We start from the raw sequence: 15,105 nt of genomic DNA on the forward strand, positions 1-15,105 counted from the left end.
TTTCAGAATCATAAAGCAAACATATCTGAAAAGGATTGATCAGTCTCAAAGGATTGTTCCTATTATAATGGACTCGAAATAGTGCCTGATACCATCATCTAAGAGCATCTGAGCAATATACTGGATAAGCATCTATTAAAAAATGATACTGTGTAAATCGCAACAACGTCCTCTTGAGTTTTAAATAACTGTAATGATACTTAACCACCCACCTCCAACATAAAATAGAAACTGTGTGTCAGAAGGGGCTTACTCTATACATTTAGCCTCTTTTTAAAACATCTTCAGATGGAGGCTTTTAAACTTCCATTATGAGAAAGATGTACTTCTGGACTATTTTGATGTATTCTTTCCTGTTATCAGCTGTGTAAAGTCAGAACATCAGCATTTTTCCCTTGTAGAATTCTTCACTTAAAATAATACAGACCCTTGGGCATTCTCCCATGAAGCATAGAAAACCTCTAACCCACCAAAGCTTTATTATACGGCCAACGGAGATCAACTCTTATTATATCTGGGGGGAAAGGCTAGAGAAATTGGATAAGAACTCATTCATGGCTCCACAGTATACAATCCAAACAATGGCTGCACAGAAAAAAATAAAAGAAAAGAAATATAAAGAAATCTGCATGAATAAAGATGGTGAGTTTACTTTGAATTATAGTCATTTCTCTGTTTTTCCTTGCAAATATTCAGCCTAGGGTTTCCTACCTTTTCTCATGTAATTATAATTCTAGTTAAAATAGTTTAGAAATATTAAGGGCTTTTATACCTTTTTTTTCCAGGCAATTTTATTTTGGATATGAAATAAAAATAAGAACTTCATAAAACTTTAGAATAATCTAAAAATAAAATGTTCAGCATCACCTTTCCCTCCCATCTTGTTTCTAATTAGCATAGGAGACATGATTTACTAAATTTAAAGACTGAGCTTAACCTCTGTTGATTAGAAGATTCAACATGTTTTTATGCAACCTAGTTTCAGATCAATGGATGTGAACCAATTCAGACATTCTGATCTTATTTAATCTGAATCTAATTGACCCAACAACTAATTCAGATGATGCTCTGAATCAGATCAGAACTTATGTATATGGGTGTCTGAAGATTGTTTTTACATTCATAAGCAGCTGAAGTAGGTTCTGATTTGAAGCACGTCTTCATAATTTCCTTTCTACATTTAGTTGTAATTTGGAGGGTTTCCTAATTCTTTATTTGGAGCCTTCCACAATGTTAAAGAGCACTTGCTAGTGGTGTTATTTTTTTCAAACAAAATGAAACATGTTAAAATATGTGCTCCATTGGCATTTGCCAAAAGCTAATCCCAAAAAGAAAAGGTAAAAGATGCTTCTAGAGCTATTATAGATCGCAACACAACAGAAAACTAGAGGGTCTAAGTATCTCAGTATGGATGAATTCCAATATCTTCAGATCATAGGAACTTTAAACATAATTATTCTCTAGAGAAATGAATTTCCCAGTTTCCCTTTTTCTGCTTTTTGTTCTTTGAACCTCTACAATTCTTTTTGCTCTGTTTTTTGAAGAAAGATGTTGGATTATACAACATTGAAATTGGTTGACAAACAAATGAAATGGAGAGGAGCAATACAGTTAATGAAGATGGAGTTTCCCAAAAACAATTAAGAGAAAGTGATTGCTAGCAGCTATAATACTGTGATATTGATATCATGGAATACATAGCAATTTAAATCCAAATTTTGGGCAGGAGAAGGTTGAATGCAATCTGTGTTGCTAAAAAGATCTGTCGGTTTCACTTTCATTTCCCAAAAGATTCATTGGAAGTTTAGTGAACATTGAACCGATGCTATTTGTATCTTTCCAATGCACTGGATAGTAAATATTTAATTGCCTTCATTTCTTTTCTAGGGAATACCATGAATCATGATTATTAATGGATAATCACACATCTGAGTTTCTTCTCTTGGAATTCTCAAAAACTTGGGAAAAAACGTCAATGTATGTAGCTTTATTCCTGATACTTTATTTAATAACAGTCATAGGGAACCTTCTCATCCTCATTGCAATTATTTCTTCTCACTACCTTCACACTCCCATGTACTTCTTTGTGATGAATTTAGCCATGCAAGACATTGGTTCAGTTTCAGTCATTATCCCCAAAGCTCTTTTTAATTGTCTTACAAAGATAAGGACTATTTCTTTTTCTGGATGTGTTGCCCAAGTCCTTTTATTTGTTTTCTTCTTTGGCTCTGATGTTGCCCTCCTGACTGTCATGGCCTATGATCGGTATGTGGCTATTTGCAAGCCTTTACAATATGAAGTGATCATGAACAGGACAGCCTGCACCAAAATGATTAGTAGTGTGTGGATTGCAAGTGTTCTTAATGCGGTACTGCATGCCACTGAAGCATTCACTACTCCTTTCTGCTCTAATATTATCAATCAGTTTTATTGCGAAGTCCCACATTTACTTAAGATTGCCTGCACTGGTTCATACGTAACTGAAATTGGAGTTGTATTGTTCAGTGCTACATTAGGATTTGGTTGTTTCATATTTATTGTTGTTACATATGTGCAGATCTTCTTCATTGTTCTGAGAATTCCTTCTGTCCATGGAAGGCAAAAGGCTTTCTCCACTTGCCTACCACACCTCATTGTCTTCTCCATTTTTTTGTTTACTGCTTGGTTTGCTTATCTGAGGCCCATATCTGACAAACCATCACACCTTGATTTTGCCATTACAGTAATGTATTCCATTATTCCACCTATCATGAATCCATTAATCTACAGTATGAGAAACAAGGACATCAAAGCTGCTCTTTCAAGACTTCCCGGTTTGAGGTTATTTCTTTTTAAATATGTGTGAACTCTGTATCTACTTGCTTTTCTATTTCAATGGGAAAAGGAATAAAAACATTCACAGTAAACAACAATGACTTTGGTGAAATGCATCCCCCACTTTAAGGCACTTATTTAATGGAGATAGGTTGTTTTAATTTGGAGGTTGTCAATGTTTTTATGACCTAAAATTAGGTCTTATCAAACGTTTCATATTCAGTGATAATCCTCAAGAAACAACTTTAAAATGAAGTAAAGATGGTAAAATGTGGTTGAATGAATCTGTAAGCTTTTTTTACTTGCATCTATTAGGAAAATGTGTAAAGAATGGGTATATTAGGAAAAACACAGAAAAAATGTAGTGTAAAATATTATAAACATGCTGGATTTTTAGGAAAGATTGCTTGGAAAATGCATGTAACAGGGATGACTGTGAGAAATATACAAGAAAATACATATGAGAATTTAGGTGGACATTTTTTCAATCACAAAATTATTACAGAACAAATATGTATGCTATGTATACATCTCCTTTTATGGAACCTTATATTAATAATTGATTATCATTTGACCAATTTAAATATTAAACCATGACAAAAATTAGAATACAAACAGTTTGAATGATCAGTCTGATAAAAAAAAAAAAGGACTTTGAGTCTGTACAGATTGCCTCATCCTTACTAAAAATGATGAATAATCATTACACTTTGCAGGATTTCAGAGATGCTTCTTCACTTATAGTTTATGAACAACTTGCTTTAACAGGTTATTATCCCTCTTCTAATTACCGCTGGTAATTGTCATCATGTATATGGGAGCAGTAGAGAATTTGTATATAGCCTGTAATTATTCCAATAAAGAAGTCCTGTCTCTCATTCCCACTTGCACTATGTCACCACCTTTACTCCATGTCTACTGCTTATTCTTGGTATCATTAAGGATGGTTCCTAATCCAGGTAAGTCAAGGCAGGTAGATCTGACCAAAGTCTTCATTTCATTTCAAAGGGGTTGAGACTGACAAGAATTTAAGAGTAGAGAATTTCATATATACAGGGTGTGCCAAAATGAGGCCCAATAGGTCAAATAGATGATCTAACGGAGACCATTACATTAAAATTAGTGAGCATCAGAGGAAATGTTGCTGTATTTAGAAATGTTTGAAGGTCATGCATCAAACAAGTAAGGAAGTGTTTAGAGAAAATGGTAACCAATTTGAAATGTGCTTAATGCAATTTACATAAGAAATTGTGGAGTCCTTGGGGTTCTCTGAGCTTGGTTGTTTTCTTGCAAATGTTTCATTACCCAGCTAGGTAAGGAAATTAATACATTGTGTATGGAATCTGGTTTATGGTACACACTGTATATTTTACTGCCTAGAAACCATAGAATATTTCCCTCAGTGTCTAGTAGCATTTTAGGAAGTATGTTGGATAAATTAAATTGGAAAATCCAAAATAGTTAAGAGAACAGTATTTTTCAATAATGGTTTACATATTGAAAAGAAAAGTCTGTTTCATTTGGGATAAATTTGGCATAAAGCTATTGAAATTACATAGTTTGTGTGTATATGTTCTTTGTTGAGGTGTACTTTTGGAGTGTTTATTGATATACAGATATGGACTAAACACTATATTGATTTGATTTCAATTCAACTTTAATCAGATTTAATTTATAACTGGCGTTTTGCACATTTTTCTCTTGTGCATTTTCACTTTTTGGAGCTGCAGGCATTTTTCTGCTTCCCCATTATAGTTATGTGGAGATCTCTGTGGTTCTCAGAATTCCTTCTGTTCAGGGAAGGAAAAAGGCCTTCTCCATTTGCCTTCCACACTTCTTCATATTTTTGTTTACTGCTCGCTTTGCTTATATAAGGAGCGTATCTGACAGCCCATCCCACCCTGACTTCATAATTGCAATAATATATTGCATTATTTCACTCATACTGAATCCATTAATGAGTCCATGAGATACAGGATATCACTTCTGAAAAACCTTGCCAAGAAAACTGGAGGGACTTGAAGGCACACACATACATAGTCATATCTGGACTATTATAGGTTAAACGTTTATCAATGTGCATTTTGAAGTCCCACAGGGTCTTAATCTCTTCATTCTTGACCACCTTTTCATTTATGTGATTCAATCATTCTTTGTGTAGCTGATAAATGATAATTCTTATGAAGATTCCAATGAAGTGATACCTTTATTGTGCTTTCAAATACTCCATCTGCACAATCTGCCCATTTGCACATACTAAGTGCTGTTGTTGTGATTACAATTACTATGATTATTTCCATTGGATGCTTCCACTTTGTACAGAATTTATGATAAAAATATATTATTTTAGATATTATATGCAGGCAGGCAGGCAGGCAGGAAGGAAGGAAGGAAGGAAGGAAGGAAGGAAGGAAGGAAGGAAGGAAGGAAGGAAGGAAATATTTAATACTATTTCCATAATATATGAGACAAGCTCACCATGTCTGTGTCAAAGGATAATTTAGGCAGGGCAATGACTTAGATGATGAAGGTTATATGAACGTTTACAGTTATATTTTTGCTCTTCCCATTTTTTCTAGGAGGATTCATACAGGTGCATTACTTTATTTGCAGGTGGTCTTAAACTATTATTAAGTTTATATTATAGTCAGATTACCTCCTATCCTTTAAAGTGTTGGTAAGTAATCTTCATAATGGCCACCATAATCATGGTGGCCAATAGCCCCAGCAGAGTAATGGAAGGGGTGATAATGCAAGGTCCCTGGGAAACATCAAGTATGTGTCTTGACCCAAATTTTCTCCTTCCTTTCCCCATACATATCTTGGTTATTAGGGGGAAGGTAGACTTTTTGCTGTTGTTATTTTCAAAACTCTTAAGCCCACAATCGGCTTGCCATTTATTTGTTTCTTTCTTTAAATCCACAATAGGCTTACTATCATATCTTTTTTAACAAGAAATTGCAAATAATGCTCCAGGTAGTACCCATCCAATTTTAGTGTATCTTTAAAAAGCTAATGTCTTGCTATTACTAGTTGAGTACATAGATGATAAAAATCCATTCCATTCAGTAACTTACTTATTTAACTTATAGTACCATAAATAGCCCAATCTACACAAATGACATACATGAGTAAACCAATACAAATGAATATCACCATTTATTTCCATTAAATTATTAAATACAAACCTAAATATTATAATAAAAATGCCCTTCTAACAAGAAAGAAAGGTACACATGAGGCAGAACAGTTAGGGCTGAAATTGAGTTTATCAATATATGATTCACTGTCCCAATTCAGTATAAGCACTGTTTAGTGCTCAGATGGAAGATCACCAGGCAATACTCAAGATGTAAGTGAGACTGCATAGTGTGAAAGAATAAGAGAGAAGGCAGTAATGAAAACTGCTTTTATATTTGTTCAAAGGAAACTGCATGGGTGAGATATGTGGTCACAGAACTTCAACCAAGGCATTTGCAGGGGGCCCAAAAATTCCAGATGATGATTGCAACACACATAAGAGAAGGTGGGGTTTGATCGCTGGTAACAGCTGGCATCTTGGTTTTTTGCCCTCCTCCTGCAGATCCCCTTGAGTCAAGCTCTCTTTGCCTCTGAAAGTTTTAGAGTCACTATTCAAAAGATAATCAAATATTTTGCCCCTGAGTAATTTGGATGATCTATTTAGTTATGAAGTAACTAGTCATGTCATATGGAAAAAAGGTTTATTTAAGGATTTTTTTTCTTTCCTTATCAAATGGCAGAAGGCAAATTTACAGAATTATAATTTCAAGTAACTTCAATACTAAATTTCTTCCAAGTCCCTGATTTTTATAAGAAGGAAAAATGAAGATTGGAAGACTCTAGTTTTCTAAATCATCTTTAGATGTCCAGTGCATCATTTGCTGGCCTGTTATTGAAAATGCAGCAGGATATGCAATGAAATGGAGCAAAGCCATCCACAGGATCCAACGCTTTCATCAAAATGATTAAAGCAGTGTGACTCCATCATGACATGACTTCATGTAGGAATGCATGATGTAACAATGCAAACTCAGAAGTGGTGAAGCTTCCATCATGCTATCAGAATGCTGTTTTTGTCCTCTCTCCCCTCCCACCACCCAGGCCATTAACAGATACCTCTAAATTACTGGGGGAATTATACACATTCACAGTGCACTGCTTTTATACTCGGCACCCATCCAATTTTGTACATGTTAAGTGACATTTGACTTTGACAAAGATTGCAGTGTACGAAGAGCCATGCCCATTTCAGATTAGAAATGTTTCATGTACAATATCTATGTTCTGCATTCTGTCCACTACTGCAGTACCAGTATATCTGGAATGGCAGAGTGACAGAATATCCCTTTGCTACAAAAGTCCCTCGTTATGCTGGGGATGAATGACTAATGAATGGGAGTATTTGTATCCAAATTATTTTATATGGATGGCCAGAGTTCACAATGCTGAACTAAACTCTATTGGAACTTTTTCTTTCTTTCCATTACAGTGTGTTCTTTAAAGAACCTGAACCTGATCCACTGATTCTGCATCCAAAAATTATCAATTTATTAATGGATATAAGACATATTTTATGTTCTGAATGTATTCTTCTAATTTGCCTTCCTCATAGAATGATACTATCCACTTCATAAGTGTGTGCGCATATTAATAAAATACTTTAGAAAAATTAAATAATTTACCTGTTTTGGAAATTGGTATATTCATAAAAACAGAGCACTAACAAAGTCAAATGTCATTTAACATGTACATCTCAGTGTGGGCTATGTTTTATTTATTTAAGCATAAAGTCAGTTGTACTGAGAGTTGTTAGCACAGTGACGACACAGAGCTTAGTGTAAAATGTGCTTTTTTCTCTGAGCACCGAAATTTATATCTGTCTGATGCTACACTACTGGACATTGTTACCCAGGAACACCTGTTTCTGTGCATTACTCTTCAGACTTTATATTCAGTTAAGAAGAAAGTGGGAAAGTCTATGATTAATATTTATTGGGGAAAGTTCGGGATGAAAAAAAAACCCTAGTGTTTCACAATAAAACAAATGAGTTACTATATTTATTTATACATATTTATTTTCATTTATTCTCCATCATCTCTATATATCATTAGAATTTTTTTCTTTTTTTCTTTTTTTCTTCTTCTTCTTCTTTTTTTGGTCAACAGACAGTATAAACTCTATCTCTGCTGGAAATAAAGAATTGTCACTGCAGGCATAGCAGAAAAATTCTATGCACAGGGAAATGATCTTTTTGTTTCTCTTGCAAATAAGAGAAAGTGCATGAAAATAATAAATAACATTTTTTTCATTGAATTTTAAAATGCAGAAAGAAACAAACCTAATGCAATTAATAATGAAAAGGGTAAAAACCAACAGCCATAGCTATTGCTGGAAACTTGGCAAGTTTTGTAGTGTTCGCTGTAGTGATTGACCAATTACCAAGGCTCAGTGGAGAAGCACCATCAGATAGTATGCTAGAAGTTGCCAATAGAGCCCTCACGGCAATCCCTACTACCACCAGAATTCAAACCAATAAACTGATATTCATTACAGCCACTGTAATCCTGGAGATGTTTGGCTGCATGATCAAGAAGAACAGCAATACATACCCCCCCCCCCCAGAAAATGAGGTTGGAGGCTAAGATCTAGGTAACTCGGAGAGACATTAGTCAGCTGGTGGAACTACAGAATGGTGTGGAGATTAAAGATAAGACTCAGCTACTGAAAAAATACAAGGGCCTGACCCCACTTGAAGCCCTAAAGATTCCTAAAGAACGGCTCACAGCACTGGCTACCAGGTTAAAGAAATACACTAGAGAAGCAGAGGTCCAGAAGATAAATGCCCTGTTCTCCAAAGGTGTACTCCCAACTGCAGTGCAACAACACAGTAACAGCAGAGCCACCAACAGCAGAAACTGAACAGTATTGGAAGAACATATGGGAGAAAGAGAAGGCACATAATTCCAGTACAAAGTGGCTGCAGGTCTTGAGAGCAGACCACAGCAATCCCCCAGAACAGGAACCAGTCACCATCACAGTAGCACACATCCAATAGCGGGTCAAGAACATGAAGAGCTGGACAACACCTGGCTCAGACATGATCCACACCTACTGGCTAAAGAAACTAACAGCAGTGCATGAATCCTTAGCAGCACAGATGAACCATCTGCCAGCAGCAGGCTCCCACCCAGATTGGGTAACACAAGCAAGGACAGTGCTGATCAAGAAAGATCCCCACAAGGGAACAGCACCGTCCAACTACTGGCCAATAATCTGCCTCCCCACAACATGGAAAGTTTTATCAGGCATCATAGCTGCCAAGCTACCGGACCATATGGCACAGTTCAGAAGGGCATTGGAACAACACCAAAGGCTCAAAACACCAGTTGTTCAGAGATAGAACAGTCACGCGAGACTCAAGTTCTAAAAGATCAACCTGAGCACAGCCTTAATTGACTACAGGAAAGCCTATGACTCAACGCCACACACATGGATCTATGAAGGCCTGGCACTAAACAAAGTCAACAGGACACTAAGGACTTTCCTCAAGAACTCAATGGGACTGTGGAAGACAACAGTGGAAGTCAGCTCAGGTGGCCATCAAGTGCAGCGTATATCAAGGCGATGCACTGTCCCTGCTGCTGTTCTGCACAGGCTTGAACCCCCTCAGCCAGATAATAATAAAGACTGGATACAGATGTACTGCTTTTGATAATGTGACATAACCATTTAATATAAAAAATACTTGATCTGGATAAACACCATTTATGAAAGAGTGCTAGTGTAGGGCCAACCTAGGATCCAAGAAAATGTTGGCGCAGCCAAGGATTTATATTCATCCGTCGTAATACAGAAACCTTTTCTTTGAAAAGAATCATCATCCTGCCTCCTGTCATATAATAATTTGAAAAAATGCTTAAGAATTGTCTATATGACATGACTATTCACTTCTGAAAAATGCACATCATCCAAATACACTAAGGTACAAAAATAAAATAAAATAATAAAATAAAATAAAATATAAACACTTTAAATACTTCAAGAGTAGGATAGGGGCCAAAAACATTAAGGTAGAGAATGTACCCATGTAATCTAACCTCTATACTGTTTATATGTGTGTTGCAAGCACTACGTTGACGTTTCTGAGTCCCTTGTGCATGTCCCTGGTTTAACTTCCGGTGACAACATGATACGTGCAGGTAGTTTCCTTCAAAAAATATAAGAAGTTATTTTTTTTTAATGCCACATTCCTCCTCCTCCTCCTCCTCCTCCTCCTCCTCCTCCTCCTCCTCCTCCTCCTCCTCCTCCTCCTCCTCCTCCTTTTCTCTCAAAGTCTACAGACTTCTTTATTTTCATGTTATGCTTGGTTGTACTTCATCCAATCATAAACAGTTACAAGTATAAACAATATAGATTAAAAAAAATAAACAACTAAATTTGACTATGTAATGTATTTGTAACAACCAAGTACTAACCATTATTAACAAGTGCTTAGCTTTTTTAAGATAAGCCAAGATTGGATGGGGGTAACCAGGAGTACTATTTAGAACTTCTTAAACATTCCCTCCCCCTTTTTTTTAATCCAAGCTATTTGCCCAGTCTCTACTTCAGCACTTCACATGCAAGTATTCAACCAAGAAAAAAAAATGCATTTGTCACAGAGACTTTAGCTTTGAAACTGAGGTGAGCATTAAAATTGTGCTCCAATCAAAGCAGTCTGAAAGGCCAGTATAGTACCTGCTGTATAGATTAAAGGCCACAGAGAAAAGCTCAAAGCACATTTTCCCACATCTACATGGACTTAGGGCTGCTAAAGTAAACTAGGCTCCTGAGAAATGGGCCCCTTGAGCATAATTACAAATATCCCATAGAGAAACTTCTGATTTTATCTAGCACTCTCACAACAAAGAAAATTGTTTGAATAGCATTCCACTCTATCATGAGTACTGCCACAGGTACAACAGAAAACGGGCTGAGGTTTGACCTCCTATTACAAGCTCTGAAGTCTACAAAGCAGAATGGAAAATAAGTCAAGAGTTAGTGAATTCCTCCTTCATGGATTTCCTGATACTGAGGAACTACGGATAGTCCACATCATTGTTTTTTTAATAATTTATTTGATAGCCCTCACTGAAAACCTCATCATCATCACTGTCATTGTTTGTAGCCATCAGCTGCATTCACCCATTTTTTTCTAGTCAACCTGTCCTTGCAACATCTTGGCTCTGTCTCTGTCACAGTTCCAAAGTCCATGCTGAATTCCTTGATGAACACTGAAACCATTTCTTACTCTGGATGTCTCTGCCAAGTTTTCTTCCTTGTTTTCTTCATGCGATCCCACTTCTTTCTCCTCGGTGTCATGGCATATGATCATTATGTAGCCATCTGCAATCCTTTGCGTTATGAGACCGTACTGATCAAGAAAGCCTGCATCTGAATGGCAACCACTGCATGGATGGGTGGCCTGTTTTATTCAACACTCTATACGGGAAATGTATTCACAGTGGAGTTCTGCTCCAGAATCATCCACCAGTTCTTCTGTGAAATCCCTCAGTTACTCAAGATCTCTTGCTCAGACTCATATCTTCCAGTCGTGTGTGCTCTTATCATTGCTTCTTGTTTAGGTTTTCTCTATTTTGCTATAACTGTTTTTTCTTATGTTCAGATCTTCAGAGCAGTTTTGCAAATCCCATCTACCCAAGGGAAGCAAAAGGCCTTCTCTACGTGTTTACCCCATCTCTTTGTCACTTGTCTGTTTCTGGTAAGTGGCAATTTTGCATACCTGAGACGCATATCCAGCTCCCTGTCAGCATCAGATATCCTGATTTCTCTGTTCTACTCTGTGTTGCCACCAGTTATGAATCCACTGTTCTACAGTATGAGGAACAAAGAACTCAAAATGGCATTCTGGAAGCTGATCCTCAATATTTCCCCCAATACCTTATGGAAATTTCCTCAGTTATGTGTATAAATGCTTTAAATTTTTTGGCCATTTTGCATAGTATTTAATCTTGAATGGGTGAGTTGGACATATACTCAACCATGTTGTCCTGTGGATATCAATTGATAAATAAAGATGGTATCAGTGGGTTAGGCTTTCTCCTTGTGAAATTGATGAAAGTACAATGCTTTTATGTAGCTTTATTTATTTATTCAAAACATTTGTAGAGCCACCCACCTTAAAACAACCCTGGGTGGCCTACAACCAATGAGCCTTAATCCAGTCAAAGATTATTGTTGTCACAGGCCAACATCTAGCGTTATATCTTTGTGATACAACATAAATAAAGATAGCTGAATGCTAACTGTGCTGTTAAATTTCATATACCTTTTCCTGTAAAGGAGAAATGAATCCATTCATTATTATTTATATTACTTATATTTTCTTGCAAAGCTAGAACAAACATATAGAAATATATTTCAGATTATGCTTCTTTATATATGCATTTCTTTAAATATAATTTTTATACTGGCTTTCTTATTGCATTTTTTTTCAGGAACTATGCAATTTTACTGATTCTATCACATTAATTAAATTTGTATATCTGTCTAGAGATATTATTAGAGAAAAAAAACCAAAAACAAAAAAGAAATACACAGGAATGTATGCACAGGAAGCAAGAAGCAAAGTTGCTTTCCTTAATGCATAATCTTCTGTTTTTTATGGTAAAGCTTTTGGGGACTTTGGGCTGTATGCAATGTATTGAATAGCAGTACTATGAAGAGAAGAATTAGGCAGAAAAAGAGAACAGCGGATGAAAATTGCTGAAAGACGCTCTTTTGTGCTGTAAATTTTGGAGAGGGAGGAGGGAATGACAAGTTTTGCCTATAGCAGCCCTTTTCATGTCTCCCTGAAGTTATTGAGTTTTATTTTGTGGCAAGGAATATAGGAAAGGTAATCCTATTATGGAGACAATACTGTTTTTTTAAAAAAAATAAATACATAACAAAAGTCCCTACTTTTCTCCAAGCAACCAAAGTATGTGTTGGGGGGTGGGGGGTGGGAGGGAAATTTCAGTCCAGACACATAAGATGAATCCCCAGAACTTTGCCTCATCACCCTATCCAGTGTCTACTACTGTGCCATGCTTACCATGATTGTGACTATTAAACATCAACATTGTCTATCCCTCCATTATGATATGTGGGTAATCTACAGTTACATTCACATTCTAAGACTGGGGAAACTTAATAATTCAAGTCCTAACCAAGAACCTAAGAATTATTAAGGTAGTGCCTGAGAATATAGGAATATTAATAATATTATATTAATTATTAATTAACTATTGTATTAATAATATTGTTCTAAGAATATATTGTTGTTGTTGGTCACACAATCAGCCAGTTGTTTAGACTGGATTTGGCATTTTTATCCACCTATCAAATCTATTATTATTATTATTATTATTATTATTATTATTATTATTATTCCCACAGTCAGCCAGATGTTTAGACTATTATTGTTCTGATAATTCACTTTGGAGTAGATTAATGCACCTATATATCCTCCTGAAAGAATGGAGAGGGTAAAATCTATCTTAAGTATTCATATAACCTTCATCATCTGTGTCATTGACCTCCCTAAATTGTACAGTCACACAGTCATAATGAACTCTTCTCAATTACTGCAAACTTAATATAAAAGGTTTCCTCCCTCCCTACCTTCCGGTTTTTTATTGAAGTCTCTCTGTCTGTCTGTCTGTCTGTCTGTCTGTCTGTCTATTTGTCATCTAACTATATCTATCATAAGCTGCCCTACAAATTAAAACTATTGGATGGAAATACAATTAGTACTGCTACTATTACTACTACTATTAGTACTACTACTAATAATAATAATACTGCTATAAACAGTGGCAAAACATTTAATTTTACTTCCTGTTGATTATGCAAAGAAACAATACTTTATATGTACTATCCTGAAGAGAACATTAAATGAAATTCATTAAATCCATCTTTTACTACACGAAGTACCATATGTTTGTATCGAACATACTGTGTTTAAAGTTTTGTCATTCTATTGCACTGTTTATTATATTTTCTATTGTAATGGAAGTATTTCAATGCTGTGTAATGCCCAGATGTTGTATGTGGAAGTGCATGACATGATACTCAGTCTATTAATATTTTAGATAAATACTGTAGATAATAAAGACCCTCCCATTCCATAACCCTCATACAAAGGAAGGCTTTTCTGAACAGAAGGATTGTGTCAGATCCCATGTTTCTTCTTCCTTTTCTTTGGGTTAACAAGGCAAATAGTTAAAGGGCTTCTATGATTTTTGACTCAGGGAGAATTTTTCTTATGCAGGGCTTGCTTTATTTATTTATTAATTTATACTTATTTATTTATTTATTTCTACAGTATATTATGGGCTACTCAACTTATCTGCATTCTCCAGGATAATGTACAATGAAGTACAATAATACTATCTCATAAAAGAAATGAAAAACAGCATAAGAACAGAACTAAGCTGAGCTTCCAGCACCTTTACTTTGGGAGGATTCAGCTTTTTGTCTAGCCAACAGAGAAAATCTTTGTTTCTTCCCTTGTATTTTGATTAATTTATTATTGATTATAACTAAGGTGTATTCAATAATGTGCCTCTCCTTTCTTTTTTATGACTGGTAAACCACTAGTCGGAATAGAATTACGTTTGATAAATTAGGAATAAACATCTTTTAGACTTTGATTCTGTCACTATGTCAATCAAATCACCCACAGAAATGGTTGTTGATAATCATGCAGTTTATGGGGACCCTCAATTCAAATTGTAACTATGTTGTAGAAGAAAGCCCACCAAAGCTAACATTTTTTTGTTACTTCATTTCTGTTTTTCACCAGTGCACTTCTGGCATTCCTCTTTCACAAAGAATCAAAAATGTGCTTATGAAACTTTTGAAGCACTGACAAGGGAACATTGAGATGAAACATTTTTTTAAAAAAAGAAGTGTTGTCAGAATTTGGTTTAGAGTGCTTTCACAGAAATGGATAGAAGGCTGTTAAACTGTAGGCCAGGATATATAAAGATGTTTTTGCACTGCACACTTTAAAGTGTGTCTCTCTGTGTGTAGGTGGTTAAAAGGGATAAGAATAACTTTATTTTATTTGTTGGCCATATTTGTAGAAATCTTCAGACATAATTGCAGAGGATATGAAACCTGACTTGTTTGTTGGGGAGGAAACTAACTCAGTCAAAATTATAAAAATGGCAAATGTACTATTAAGGGGGGATCACTGCATCCCATTACAGGGCCTACTGAAAGAG

At 35.6% G+C, this 15,105-nt stretch overlaps 1 protein-coding gene and 1 pseudogene across 1 annotated transcript; both read left to right on the top strand.

The window, feature by feature from the left end:
- The first annotated feature begins 1,912 nt into the window (after nucleotides 1-1,912).
- Nucleotides 1,913-2,845, top strand: LOC148215523 (olfactory receptor 14A16-like). Its single transcript, XM_088142920.1, has one exon. The coding sequence runs from the start codon at nucleotides 1,913-1,915 to the stop codon at nucleotides 2,843-2,845; it is 933 nt and encodes a 310-aa protein (XP_087999046.1).
- An 8,009-nt stretch (nucleotides 2,846-10,854) lies between these two features.
- On the top strand, nucleotides 10,855-11,807 carry LOC148215524 (olfactory receptor 14A16-like; annotated as a pseudogene).
- Nucleotides 11,808-15,105: the final 3,298 nt, after the last annotated feature.

Source organism: Python bivittatus, unplaced genomic scaffold (assembly GCF_059951505.1).
Source record: "Python bivittatus isolate LINGU-HERP-01145 unplaced genomic scaffold, Pbiv_v1 ctg000470_np1212, whole genome shotgun sequence".
Lineage (NCBI taxonomy): Eukaryota > Metazoa > Chordata > Lepidosauria > Squamata > Pythonidae > Python > Python bivittatus.

What these genes read in the sequence shown, in the direction of transcription:
- LOC148215523 (XM_088142920.1), top strand. Translation starts at nt 1,913, where the DNA reads ATGGATAATCACACATCTGAGTTTCTTCTCTTGGAATTCTCAAAAACT.